The 12641-nt window shown below is 34.6% G+C and overlaps 1 protein-coding gene across 8 annotated transcripts in view; it reads right to left on the bottom strand.

Annotated features, from left to right (window-relative positions):
* The window catches only part of ICA1 (islet cell autoantigen 1), a 55698-nt gene that overhangs the window by 27207 nt on the left and 15850 nt on the right, over positions 1–12641 (bottom strand). For all 8 annotated transcript variants that reach the window (XM_014054496.2, XM_014054495.2, XM_087712740.1 and 5 more), the window contains 3 exons: positions 12502–12574; positions 11747–11870; positions 7870–8068 (listed from right to left, as the gene is read on the bottom strand). In XM_014054496.2, the coding sequence (XP_013909971.1) occupies positions 7870–8068; positions 11747–11870; positions 12502–12574 (396 nt within the window). The remainder of the gene's footprint in view (positions 1–7869; positions 8069–11746; positions 11871–12501; positions 12575–12641) is intronic.

A 12641-nucleotide genomic window follows, 5' to 3' on the forward strand; every position in this document is an offset into this window, starting at 1 on the left:
AGATGAGCATTCTAATTTACTCTTAATTCCATTTCCAGGAAGAGCGAAGCTACATGACACATAAATAAGGAAATAATTATTTCTAATCAATCAGGATTCAGAGAAAGAACTCATATGGAGGTTTTCTAAGAGTTTGCAGCCTGAAACTTTTGTTATGACCTGCTTAAGATCTTAAATGAATGAAAATGAATGAATAATAGAAATAAAACTACTTTGAAGAAATGTGTATAACATCTACATCCCTCTGTAAGGGAGTTGGGAGGTTTTAAAATTTGGTAACTAGCTAGTTAGAATCTAGATAAATGTCCTTTTATAGAATGTTTTAAATGTTCTTTAGGTATTGCCTAGTATTTATTTGAAAAGAAGTATAATAAACTACGGTAAATGCTCCTGTACAAATATATTATAATAGATGTATTTTATGTGAACTGATTTGTTTTACCCAAATAAAATTCAAAGATTTACAAGCTAACCAATTAGACTGTAAATATTTTTTTCTGCTGGGATAGTAGGGTGTTCCATTAGTTTTATTTGTACAGCATTTGTACATCTATTTGTACAGGAGCATTTAGTTTATTATACATTTTCAAATAAACATTAGACAGTACCTAAAAAACATTTAAAACACCCATTTAAGTGTACGTATGTGTTGTATTCTCCCACCCTTTCTTCTTTCCTTCCTTCCTTCCTTCCTTCCTTCCTTCCTTCCTTCCTTCCTTCCTTCCTTCCTTCCTTCCTTCCTTCCTTCCTTCCTTCCTTCCTTCCTTCCTTGTGTCAATTCTGGAAATTTCTGTTTACAAACTTAAAGACCCAAACAGATAAGATGCGGGCCTGAGTTTTTAAACAGATTCTTGACATGGTTATATTTCACAAACATCATGCAATTAAAATATTTCACCATGTCACAGTAATTTAATTTCTAATGAGAAATGAAAAAAATGAAAAGAAATATAACAGTAGCAAAGTAATGGAATAGAATAAACAGTGAAAAGGAATGCAATGAGGAAGCAATAGTAATATGAGAATAAAAGATGGAAAGTCGGGAGCAACTGAGGTGGGGTTTGCTATCAATCTAGTAGCCACCACCGGTGTGGTGCTCCCCCATTGGGTTCCCAGGCTGATCTGCAGAGCCAGGTCTTCAGGCACTACTTGAAGGATAGGAAGATGGAAACACATCTCACCTTGGAGGATAGGGTGTTCCAAAGGGCAAGTCTTACCATTTCTTCCTGTTCTTTCTTTGAAATTTGAACTTAATTTTGAAGAGATTGCAACACAACTGGCCACTTCATAGGGTCGAGGAAGGGAAGAATCAGAGTTATTCACCATCTTGAATCATTTTTAAAAATAATAAAGTTGGGATAAATAAGTCTAAAATATCACCTGCAGCTAGAAAGGAGATTGGGGTTGGAAAAAAAGCCATGGAACAGCTTATTTGTTAAGACAACAAAAATAATTGCTGTTTATCCGCAACTAGTTGAAATGGCTTTAATACTCTTATAAAAGATAAGAAATGAAGAATTTACTGCTAAAAAGAGTGCGACAGGGATAAATGTGGTTTTATTAAAAAGCTATTTTTACAAGAAAATTCAAATGGTTTTATTAGAAGGTAAGTTGGATTCTCTTAGCTGCCTGTTTTATTTAATGATTCTATTTATACTTCAAGTGTTTCTTGTCTCGTTTTAACCCCACATCACTCTGTAAGGTAAGATAACTACACCTACAGAGTGTCATGGATAAACAAAGACTTGAATTCAAACATAATCAAAAACTTAAATCACTGCATCTTATTCATATAATACATAGAAACTACCATATCAAAAGGGAATATACAGTAAATATTTTTTCTACTGTTGAGGAATAAAGGTAGCAGTTTATCCTCAAATCTAATTAAGTCATTGGTACCTTTTATTCTACAGTTTACACTAATACACTGTTAAAGATATGGGATAATTGCTTTTGATTTCTAAGAAGAAGTTTCATTCAGACAATGCAAACCAGTGTAGAAATCATTACCTGATTAAGGGTGAGAGTCCTTTCCTCTCTGTAACAAAGATACATTATCTTTAAGTCAGTGGTGGGTTCTTACCAGTTCAGATCATTTCGGCCGAACTGGTAGTGGGTTGGCAGCCTGGGTCGCTGGAACTGGCAGCGACCCAGGCCTGCCATGCCCCCGTACCGGTTCTCTCGGCGGTGCCATATGCACTGTCATTTTGTTTTTTGCTTCTGTGCATGCACTCGAGCGAACCAGCAGTAGTGTCTGCCAGAAGCCACCCCTGCTCTAAGTAGCAAGTGACTTTATGGCTAGGAAGACTTTCTACATAGATGTATTTCTGGGATTTGTCATTGCTACCAAATTAAACAATTGTTGTAAAATTGCTCTACTCTGTGAATTTCATTTACAGCATTAAGGGAATATGGTCCTCAACTTATAACCACCATTGGGACTGAAAAATTCATTGTTAAGCAGTGATGCTGTGATGGTCATAAGTGAGGACAGGTCGTTAATTTTTTGTACTGAAATAATATTTTATAACTTACATTTTTGCAGATTTGTATATATTTTATTATATATTTATTATATTATATTATACTTATTATAATACTGGCATTATGAAGTATTACCAAAGACTCCAAAGGCCCATGCTTCATCAACAGTCATTCTTCTGACAGCATTTGAGATATTTTTTCACATTTTTTCTATTTTATAATATCTTCATAACTTTCAGGTATAATCTTTAGATTTATACATAGTAGTATCAAAAGTAGCAACAGTTCAGTATACATGAAGAATAAAATAATAGCAGCAGCATAAAAAATTATTATGCAGTGCTTCCAATTCTATTCTCAAATTGTCAAAAATGACGATACTGAAATTCTTAGGATGATGAAATATGTGTCAAAAAGTAATTCAATACTCGCACAGAACAATGGTGTCATAGTTTCGGGTCTTGGTATCAATGTGAAATGTAAAATACTATCTACTAGTACACCACCCAAATATTTCATCAGCTTATTAACAAAATGGCTGCCTGAAATATACAGTAGAGAAAAAGTGTTTCACAAATAGAAAAAAACAGCTTAAGGCCTTCATTTTTACTCTGTATACATAGCTGATAGCAGCTCAGTTTAAACAAAAAAATTTCCATCTGCCAGCTTTATTCAAGTGACAAGAAACATAACAATCTAAATTGATGATAGTAAGTAAAATCAGGAACAAACAGAGCAAAGCATTTTACTCACTGATTTACATAAAAACAAGACATGCATAATGTATTTTCAGAAATAAAGATGCTAGATTTTTTAGTTAATTACAAATTCTAATCACCTGAATGTTTTCTGTTCAGTAACACTTATATGTTTGTTGGCCAAATATTGTTAAATTCAGAAGTAGATATCCTTTGTGTCAGAAAAGAGAATAAACAGGAAACATATAGCAACATCTCTAAGAAGAACAAAAAGATCATTCAAACGCACTACATATGATATACAGGAAGTTCTCAACTTACAGCAGTTCAATTAGTGACTGAAGTTACAACGGCACTGAAAAAAGTGACTAATGACTGTTTTTCATATTTATGAGTATTACAGTGTCCCCATGGTCACATGATTTACATTAGGATGCTAGACAACTGACTCACATTTATGATGGTCGCAGTGCCTCAGGGTCCTCTGATCACCTTTCCCAACCTTGTGACAAGCAAAGTCCATGGGAAAACCAGATTCACTTAACTGTGTTACTAATTTAACAATTGCAATGATTCGGTTAACAAACAGAGCAAGAAAACTCATAAAATGGTGCTTAGCAAGATAAATTTTGATTTCAATTGTGGCCATACATCGAGGACTACATACATGTATTACCACTGAGAATAAGTAGACAAAAGAAGAAATTATACCTTTTTGGTATTTATTTTAATCTGATACAATGTAGATAAGGAAAACAGGAGCTCTCTATTTTCCACCATTCACCAACAACTCAGATCAAAATTTTTGACTATCTATATGGAACTTCACTTCCTCACACACACACACAAATATACAAAATAAATAATATCTAATTTCCAATTTTCCAAAAAGCTTAACAGTAAAAATTACATTGGTGTAGAAATATTTATTAATTTATACTTCAAATAGAATAATTGCACAGTATAGAACTGAGAATTCTTAATCTGAGGGAGGAGGCTCATTCTCTGATCTTATGGGTAGGTTTCTGAACTTTTTGTTACCGGGCTAGATAACACTGTTTGGTCAGTGGGTCTTGTGATGGGTGAGGTATAGGTCATGTCTTATGATAAGTCTTGTGATGGGGACGTCATATCAGGTGAGGGTCCTTGGAGGGTGGTACTGGTGGGGGGAGGTTGCTTGGGTTGTTGGTTAAGGTTGGTGCTGTCTCTGGTTGGCTATGTAGTAGGTTTGAATTCTGAGAAGTTCATATGCTGGTTGTGGGTCGATGTGTCTGTTGATGAAATTGCTTGTGGAGTGCCAGTCTTCAATAAATCACGAGTGTGGCTGGTGGTAGGGTAACCAAAGATTCTTGTACTGAATTGGTGTTGTTTGGTGTCTTGAGTGGGTAGAGATTGGGAATTTGGGATCATGGCAATTGACTGCCAGTTGGTGTTCATGGATTCTGGTTTTCAATTGCCTGAAGATGTTACCTAACCTGGTAGTGAAACATTCGGAAATCAATCCAGAAGCTCCAAGAACAAACCTCCACCCTCATCCTATACCCGAGCTACAGATATTCACCACCATAGCAATTCTTAATCCTGACACTTTTATTATTAGATAACAAACTGGAAAGAAAAAGTTCCCAACATAATACTTGAACTCTGGGAATATATGGAATACTGAACATAAAGTAAATAGCAAGTCTCTCTCAAAAAAAGGTGTTATTCCATGAAAATTCTAATGCTGACTTACAATTCCCAAATAGTTTTTCAGTAGATAATAATTTATCTCTATATAGCTTATGACAAACCCATATGTACTGTATTACTGCATTTAGATATTAATTCCTAAACAATAATTTCATATTGATACTCATTCATAAATAATAATTGCCCAGCACATAGTTAAATATGTTTAAATCTAGGTCCACCTTTCTATGTTAGATTATTTCACAGATTTATAACAATTTGTGTAACAAATGTGTGTACTATCTAGCCTTTACATGACTAAATGTCCTAAATATAACAAATATTTGCATTTTAAAAATGAAATGGTCACAAAGACACCAGTAATAAAATGTTCTATAAATATAATGCAATACAAATTCCACTTATTGTCACATGTCCATTATATCTGTGATATCATAAAGATAATTTCAACATGGTTACTCCATTTTAGACTCTTCTGTATAAATTTACAGATGTGTTCTTTTGTTTGATGAAAAAGGTCTATAGTACTGTGTTTCTTGTGATTTAAAAAAAAATCTTCAATTTATATTGAAGTAGTCAGTAAAATACTACCATACAGTGGTAGCATTTAGAATTGCTTCATTTCTTGTAATATTATTAACAAGTATATACCGTATTTTTCTCTCCATAAGATGCACCTGACCATAAGACACACTGAGTTTTAGAGGAGGAAAACAAGACAAAAAAATTTCAGGTGGAGCCTGAAAGGACCACAGATAAGTGTCCTCTCATATGCCAGTCTGCGTATTGACTCCTACACTGCGGAAAAGAGACATAAGATGTGGGTAGTGACAAAGACAGAAGAGGCAGGGGTTCAGAAATGTAAAAGGACCCTGCTGAGGTGGCCCGGCTGCTATTCACCAAAGATACACAGGCATTTCACCCACTTCTGGGGGAAAATGTGTATGTTATAGAGCGAAAAATATGGTAATTAAATGTACACTCCCTAATATTTTCAGTATTAATATGTCAAAAGATCTCACAAAAATGCATCATATAGAAATATTCTATTTTTAATATATGTAATTGCCAAATTTGAATGTTATAACCAATATTAAATATTTAATCAAACATTTCAACACAGGTGTTCAATACAGTCCTCAACATATGATAGCAATGGAACCTGTCCATTATGGCCATAATGTATGGCAGGGGCATGTTAAATAAATCTGGTTAAGTGTTAAGTGAAAGAGAAACCACCCTGAGCATGGGTCATTAAATGCACATGGGGTTCCTTAGAGATGACTACCTTAGACCTCCCACCCTTGCCCCCCAGATAAGCATAAATGTTTATCTACATTCTAACAAATATCAAAACCTAGCCAGACCAAGGCCTTTCTAGTTTCTGAAAGGGTTATTATAAGTCCTCCAGTCATTTTATCTTTCCATAAAGCAAACTCTGATCAACTATCTGGTAGATATCTTGAATATAAAGAGGCACAATTGTTACTTTCACTGCTAAAGACCACAAAGCAGCTTCTTAAAAACATTTAGAACTTTTCATTGGATTGTTACTTTTTAAAAAATGAAGTTATTTGCCTTTATTTAATTAAATGGAATAGAAAAATAAACTAATGTAACCCCCCCCCACTCTCTCTCACCTTCAAACATCCACATCTGCCTATTCCAGGTATTTAAGAAGGACTTGATAAGTGGATAAAAATGCCATATTCAATCTGAACATCTGTCTGACTGCAACAAATTTATAATGAAATATGATCATCCTTTATTAAAATTATCCATGCATGTCTTCAATAACTGAGAGGCTGGTATAACTTGGCCAAACAATCTTTAGAAATGGCCCATTTATATAGGTAACACTGGTAATTTTTATCATCTTTATCGTATCTAGTTAAAATATTTACATCCTCCTTTTCTTTAAATAGCCACGCAGCTGATCTAGATCATTTGACGGATGCCGATTAATGAGCTAATAATCAATATATTTACACACAAACACACCATATGTAATTGAAGTTGGTATAATACATTTGTTGTCGGGAGCAGGGAAAAATATTCTTGGCCAGAACTGTTCTGATACACAGAAAATAATAAGTAGAATTATATATTTCTTAGAATAAACAAATCCATTATGGTTCCACCACAAATCCGCGAAGCCCTTATCCGCGGAGACATAAGCGTGAAGACTAATTCGCGCCGTTCGAAGCGCTAAGGAAAAACGTGATCCTACCGCGATGACATAATCGCGGAGGGCAAATCCGCGCATTCCCAAGCACTCAGTACCCTAAACCTAACCCTAAACCTAACCCTAAACATAACCCTAAACCTAACCCTAAAACAAACCCCTAAACTAATCCTAACCCTTACCTTAATTGAAATCGGCTTTCTGCCATGGCGCCGTTTTAAAGCGCCCTTCTGTTGCCGCGCTGTTGTCGTGGCGGTGATGACACACGGTGATGATGTCGCGGCTTTAGCGCCGCGATTTTATCACTGCTATTTTGACGAGCGCGGTTTTGTCGTGCCACGATCCATTATCACCATTGTGTCAGTCTGCAGCCATATTTCTTTTGGATCTTTGATCTGCCACACTTTCTATTATTCTATTATGCATTTTCTATTGTGGGAAAATGGGAGGGGGGATTGTACAGAATTAGATGCTATGTAGCCCAAACAAAATTACTTTCTAGAAAGCCAAGGTCATCCTTTGTCTCTGCACCTGACTGGAATTGGATAGGTGGAACTGCCAGCATGGCAGTGGAACATTGGACCATGTGATGGGCTGCTGGCTGTAGGGCAAGTTCAAGAACTTTCAATTGGGTGGGGAAAACCGGGACGCTTTGAGATTCAGGTTTTCCCAGATGTGCTAACATGGCTCTCTTAATAAATTGGAACTTTGAGCAATACTTTGCCTTGGACTCTGATTTAATTTTGGATGCTATTTGGAAACCTGACACATTGACTATTATTTAGCAAATTGTGGAAAACCTCATACCTTCCTAAATTTTTCCATCTGCTTATAAAGATCAGGATCCAGCTCCTGAGAAACATCTTTCATCCATAACAGAGCTCCTCGATATTCAGTCCGACATTGTTCCATTCGGTTGACTGTCAACCATGTATCAGAAATAGCTCTGTATCTAAATGTCTCCACTTCTTGGTATAGTCTGCACAAAGGAGTGCGCAATGCTAATCTAAAACAAAAAGATAAATATGTGGTCTTAGGGCAGTTATCTCAGAATTATTTTTTTGAAGTTGACTACCAAGCTCATAAAATATGAGAACTATATTTTTAATATAAGAAACATATTCAAGGTAATTAGAACAGCTGTAGATCTTCAAGTCTCATTTCAAAACACAGTATAGAAAATAGAATTTTCACAATAAAAACACAATCACACAACTACTTGTAATGCTTTCAGGGTTGCTGCCTTGAATTAAGTACATTTAATCATAACACACTAATTATAAAGGATTTAAAAGTATATTAAGAGTTTCTGATTGTTCAATCTCAGAATTCCTAAAAATTGATCTTGAAAGGTAAACTGCCAAACAGAACACACATATTTCTTTCATTCTTTATTTGCAGTGAATAAAATGTCATCTTTAAAGTATTTTGGCTTTAGAGTGAATATATTATGGGTTTTCTCTAAACAATAAAAAACAAATGTAAGTAGTGTTGATTAAGTGATCTTACAATTACAGGTAGTCCTTGACTTATAACTACAATTGAGCCCAAAATTTCTGTTGCTAAGCAAGACATGAGTTGAGTTTTGCCTGATTTTTTTACCTTTCTTGCCACATTTGTTAAGTGAATCACTGTATTTATTAATTAGTAACACATTGTTAAGTGAATCTTGTTTCCCCATTGACTTTGCTTTTTAGAAGATAAGAAAAGATGATCAGATGACCCAGGGACACTGCAACTGTCATAAATATGACTCAACTGCTAAACATCTGAATTTTGATCATGTGACCATGGAGACACTGCAACAATCATAAGGAGCATAAGTCCCTTTTTTCAGTGCTGTTGTAAGTTTGCATGGTCACCAAATGAACAGTTGTAAGTCGAGGACTACCTGTATTTATAAACAGTGGATTTTGCATAATATTGGTAGTTTTAAAGCATTTCAATTCAAGTATTAACAGAAATATCAAACTGGTTTGAGTCTTTTGTGCTACAAGAATATTTTAGTAATCATTATTTTATTAATCTTATTTAAATGTTATTATTTTTATTATATGTCATAATGTTATTATTGTTAACCATCTCTTATCATTTTATTTATCATTATTACAGTTTTTAAAAAGTTTAACCTTTCTTTCACCAGGACAGAAAATGGGAGATTGTTAAATCCTGTCTCTGCCATCAACCCAGGTAGGTAATTTTGGACCAGTCACACTCTCAGTCCACTAACCTCACAGGGTTGTTGTTGTGGGGGGAAAAGGAGGAAGGTGTGTTGGATATATCCATTATCTTGAAATATTTGTAAAAATAATAAAGGCGGGGTACAAATAAATAATGTATCACTATATTAATTACAGTATAGTGACATACCTAGATCAAAATTGAGATTGATTTCCAATTAAGTAATAGATGAATACTAAATATACTATTTCGGATAGCAGTGAATTAACATAGTAGGTTAATGGTAATAGAATAATATAAGGGACCTTGGAGCTTTTCTAATTCAATTCCTCCTCAAGCAGGAAGCCCTATATCATTTCAGATAAATGGGTATCTGATCTCTTTTTAAAAACCTCCAGTGATAGAGCACAACTTCTGAAAGCAAGCCATTCCACTTGTTAATTGTTCTCACTGTCGGGAAATTTCTTCTTAGTTCTAGGTTGCTTCTCTCCTTGATATAATTTCCATCCATAGCTTCTAGTTTTGCCTTGAAACTTTGGAAAATAGGTTGAACCCCATCTTCTTTGTGGCAGCCCCTTAAATACTGGAACACTGTTATCATGTCATCCCTAGTTCTTCTTTTCACTAGATTACACATACCAATTCCTGCAACTGTTCTTCATATATTTTAGTCTCCAACCCCCTACCATCTTTGTTGCTCTTCTCTGCTCTCTTTCCAGAGTCTCAACATCTTTTTTATATTGTGGTGACCAAAACTGGATGCAGTATTCCAAGTGAGGTCTTACAAAGCCATAATAACACCTCACAATGTTGATTCTGTTCCTCTTTTAATGTAGTTTAGGATTACACTGACTTTGTTGGTGGCTGCAGAACACAGCTGGCTGATATTTAAGTGATTGTCCACTAGACTCCAATATCCTTCTCAGAGTTACTAATATTGATCCAGGTTTCACCTATTCTGTACCTGTACACTTGGTTTTTCTTGCCTAAGTGCAAAACCTTATTTTTCTCTCTGTTGAATTTTAATTTGTTAGATAGGACTTAGTATTCAGTCTGTTGAGATCCTTCTGGATTCTTGAGCCTATCTTCTAGGGTGTTGTGTGATTCCTGTCAGCTTGAGTTGTGTCTGCAAATTTGATGAGTTCCCCTTCTATTTCCTAATCTAAATAAAGATATTGAAGAGTACTGGGTCTAAGACAGAACTTTGGAGTACCCTACTGCTTACTTCCCTCCATGTAGATATATTTCCATTAAGGACTATATGTTAAATATGGCTTGTCAGCAAGTTATGAATCCATTGGGTGAGGTTGTTGTCTATCCCACTTTTTTTTTATCTTACCAAGAAGTAGATTGTGGTCTACTTTGTCAAATGCCTTACTGAAATCCGAGTATACTATGTCCACAGAATTTTGCTAGTCAATCTTTTTCTGACAAACCCACTTTGGCTTCTCATTATAACTCTGCTTGCTTTTAGGTGTTTGCAGATCTGTTGCTTCATTACCTTTTCCAAGATCTTCCATGACATTGATATTGGGCTGATTGTTCCGTAGTTTCCTGGAACTGTTTTCTTTCCTCTTTTTTTGAAGATGGCAATCACATCATCTCTTTTCCAGTCCTCTGGTAGTTCCCTAGTGCTCCAGGATCTTTGAAAGATATGATTCAATAGTTGTGAGATCAGGACTGCCAGTTCCTTCAAAATTTTGGGATCTAATCCATTTGGTCCTACTGGTTTGAATTATCTAGAGTGGGCAGGTGTTCTCTTACCATTTTCTTGCCTATTTTAATTTGTACTCCTAATCTGTCTTTTATGGTTCTGGTTTTTGTAGGTTGGGCTTCTTTTTTCTTTTTGCATTGACAGATGCAAAAAATGAATTAAACAGCTCTGCTTTTTCTAAGTTGCCTGTCCCTTCTTTGCCACCTTCTCCCATTAGTAGAACAATTGTTTCCTTGACGTTTTTCTTGTTTTTTACCTTTAAAATTATTTTTGACATTTGTTGCAAGTCATAGTTTATTCCCACTCTTAGCTTTCCTCACTTCATCCTTGCATATTTGTGCTTTTTGCTGATATTCTGTTTTAGTTATGTGTCCTCATTCCATTTTTTATACTTATTCTTTTTGTTTTACAGTTCTTTTTGCAACTTCTTGGATTTCTTATTTTTCTTTTTAACAAAGCTCCATACTATATAGCAGGCAGTTTATTAAGAAAGTTTAGCCTCTTTGTTCCTTGGACTTATGAAATTGTAATACCGTTTAGCCTCTTAGAGATATGGAGTTAAATTTTAAAAAGTATTAAAGGAAAGGATATGAATATAAGGATAATGAAAAGAACCAAAAATCAGAGAAAACTAAAGCAGAAATACAAACAAGAATTTTGTTATAAAGTGATGTCACTTCCTATATCTTTAAAATGGACTGCTAGAAAACAAAGAGTAGAAAGAAGAGTTAATGGTCTGTTCCATACATGAAATATAAAAAATAAAGGAGCCCATCTGGCTAAACATACCTTTGTTGAGAAGAAAAACAAAGTGCCTTTCCGGTAGCTTGCATCATCTTGCCTGCTCTTGTTTTATCCTGAGAACCCTGAGATCGGAGAAATTTTCCCAATTCATTTTCTTCCTGAGATAGAACTGAAGATGAAAAACTAAAGTGATTAGATATAGGGGAATGTGATTTATTTCAATCTTTTTAAAAAAAGAAAATATTGCAAGAAATGCTCTTCACATGCGTCTACAATTCTTAATTAATCTTAATGTGTTTTCTATACTTATGAAAATGTCAGATTTATCAACCTTACCTCCCATTTTTCCACTCTTGGGAGTAAAAATTATATTGATATTGTTCTTATAAGACTAAGAATAACTAAATGACTTTTATCTAGAAGATGTAACAGCAGACTATCTGTTTTAGGTGAAACAAATATATAAACCTGTTGGGACCACATGAAGTAGATGTCTGTGGCCTGGTCACAATGCTTAGAATTTCCTTTGATTGTTTCAGTATCCTTTTCACTTCTTGAGCCATGGGGAAGTGACAGTTCATTATTTGTACTCTAATATATTGAGTATGCTTAATTCTAAACCTGGGTTCAGTGCCAATTTAAAATCTTGGTAAATATTGACAATTGCTTCAGTACTTTCTTTGGTTCTTATTATTAATGTATATGTGGGGACGTAGTTAAACATAGTAGGGTACATTTTTACTGGACATGCATAGAATTTGCACTAAACTGAAAAGGGTGTTATACTTGAGGATACTTACAACAAATCCTTTTTTGATAATGTTCAATTGCTTTAAGTAAATCCATACAAGTTCTCTGAATTGAATGGAACAGCTAAAAATAAATATAAAATGCAAACTAAGTAACATATTCTTTGAAAGAACAGAAACAAATAAGACAC

This window comes from Thamnophis sirtalis, unplaced genomic scaffold (genome assembly GCF_051295495.1).
Source record: "Thamnophis sirtalis isolate CommonGarterSnake01/CBP01778 unplaced genomic scaffold, rThaSir2_p1.2 scaffold_4, whole genome shotgun sequence".
NCBI lineage: Eukaryota > Metazoa > Chordata > Lepidosauria > Squamata > Natricidae > Thamnophis > Thamnophis sirtalis.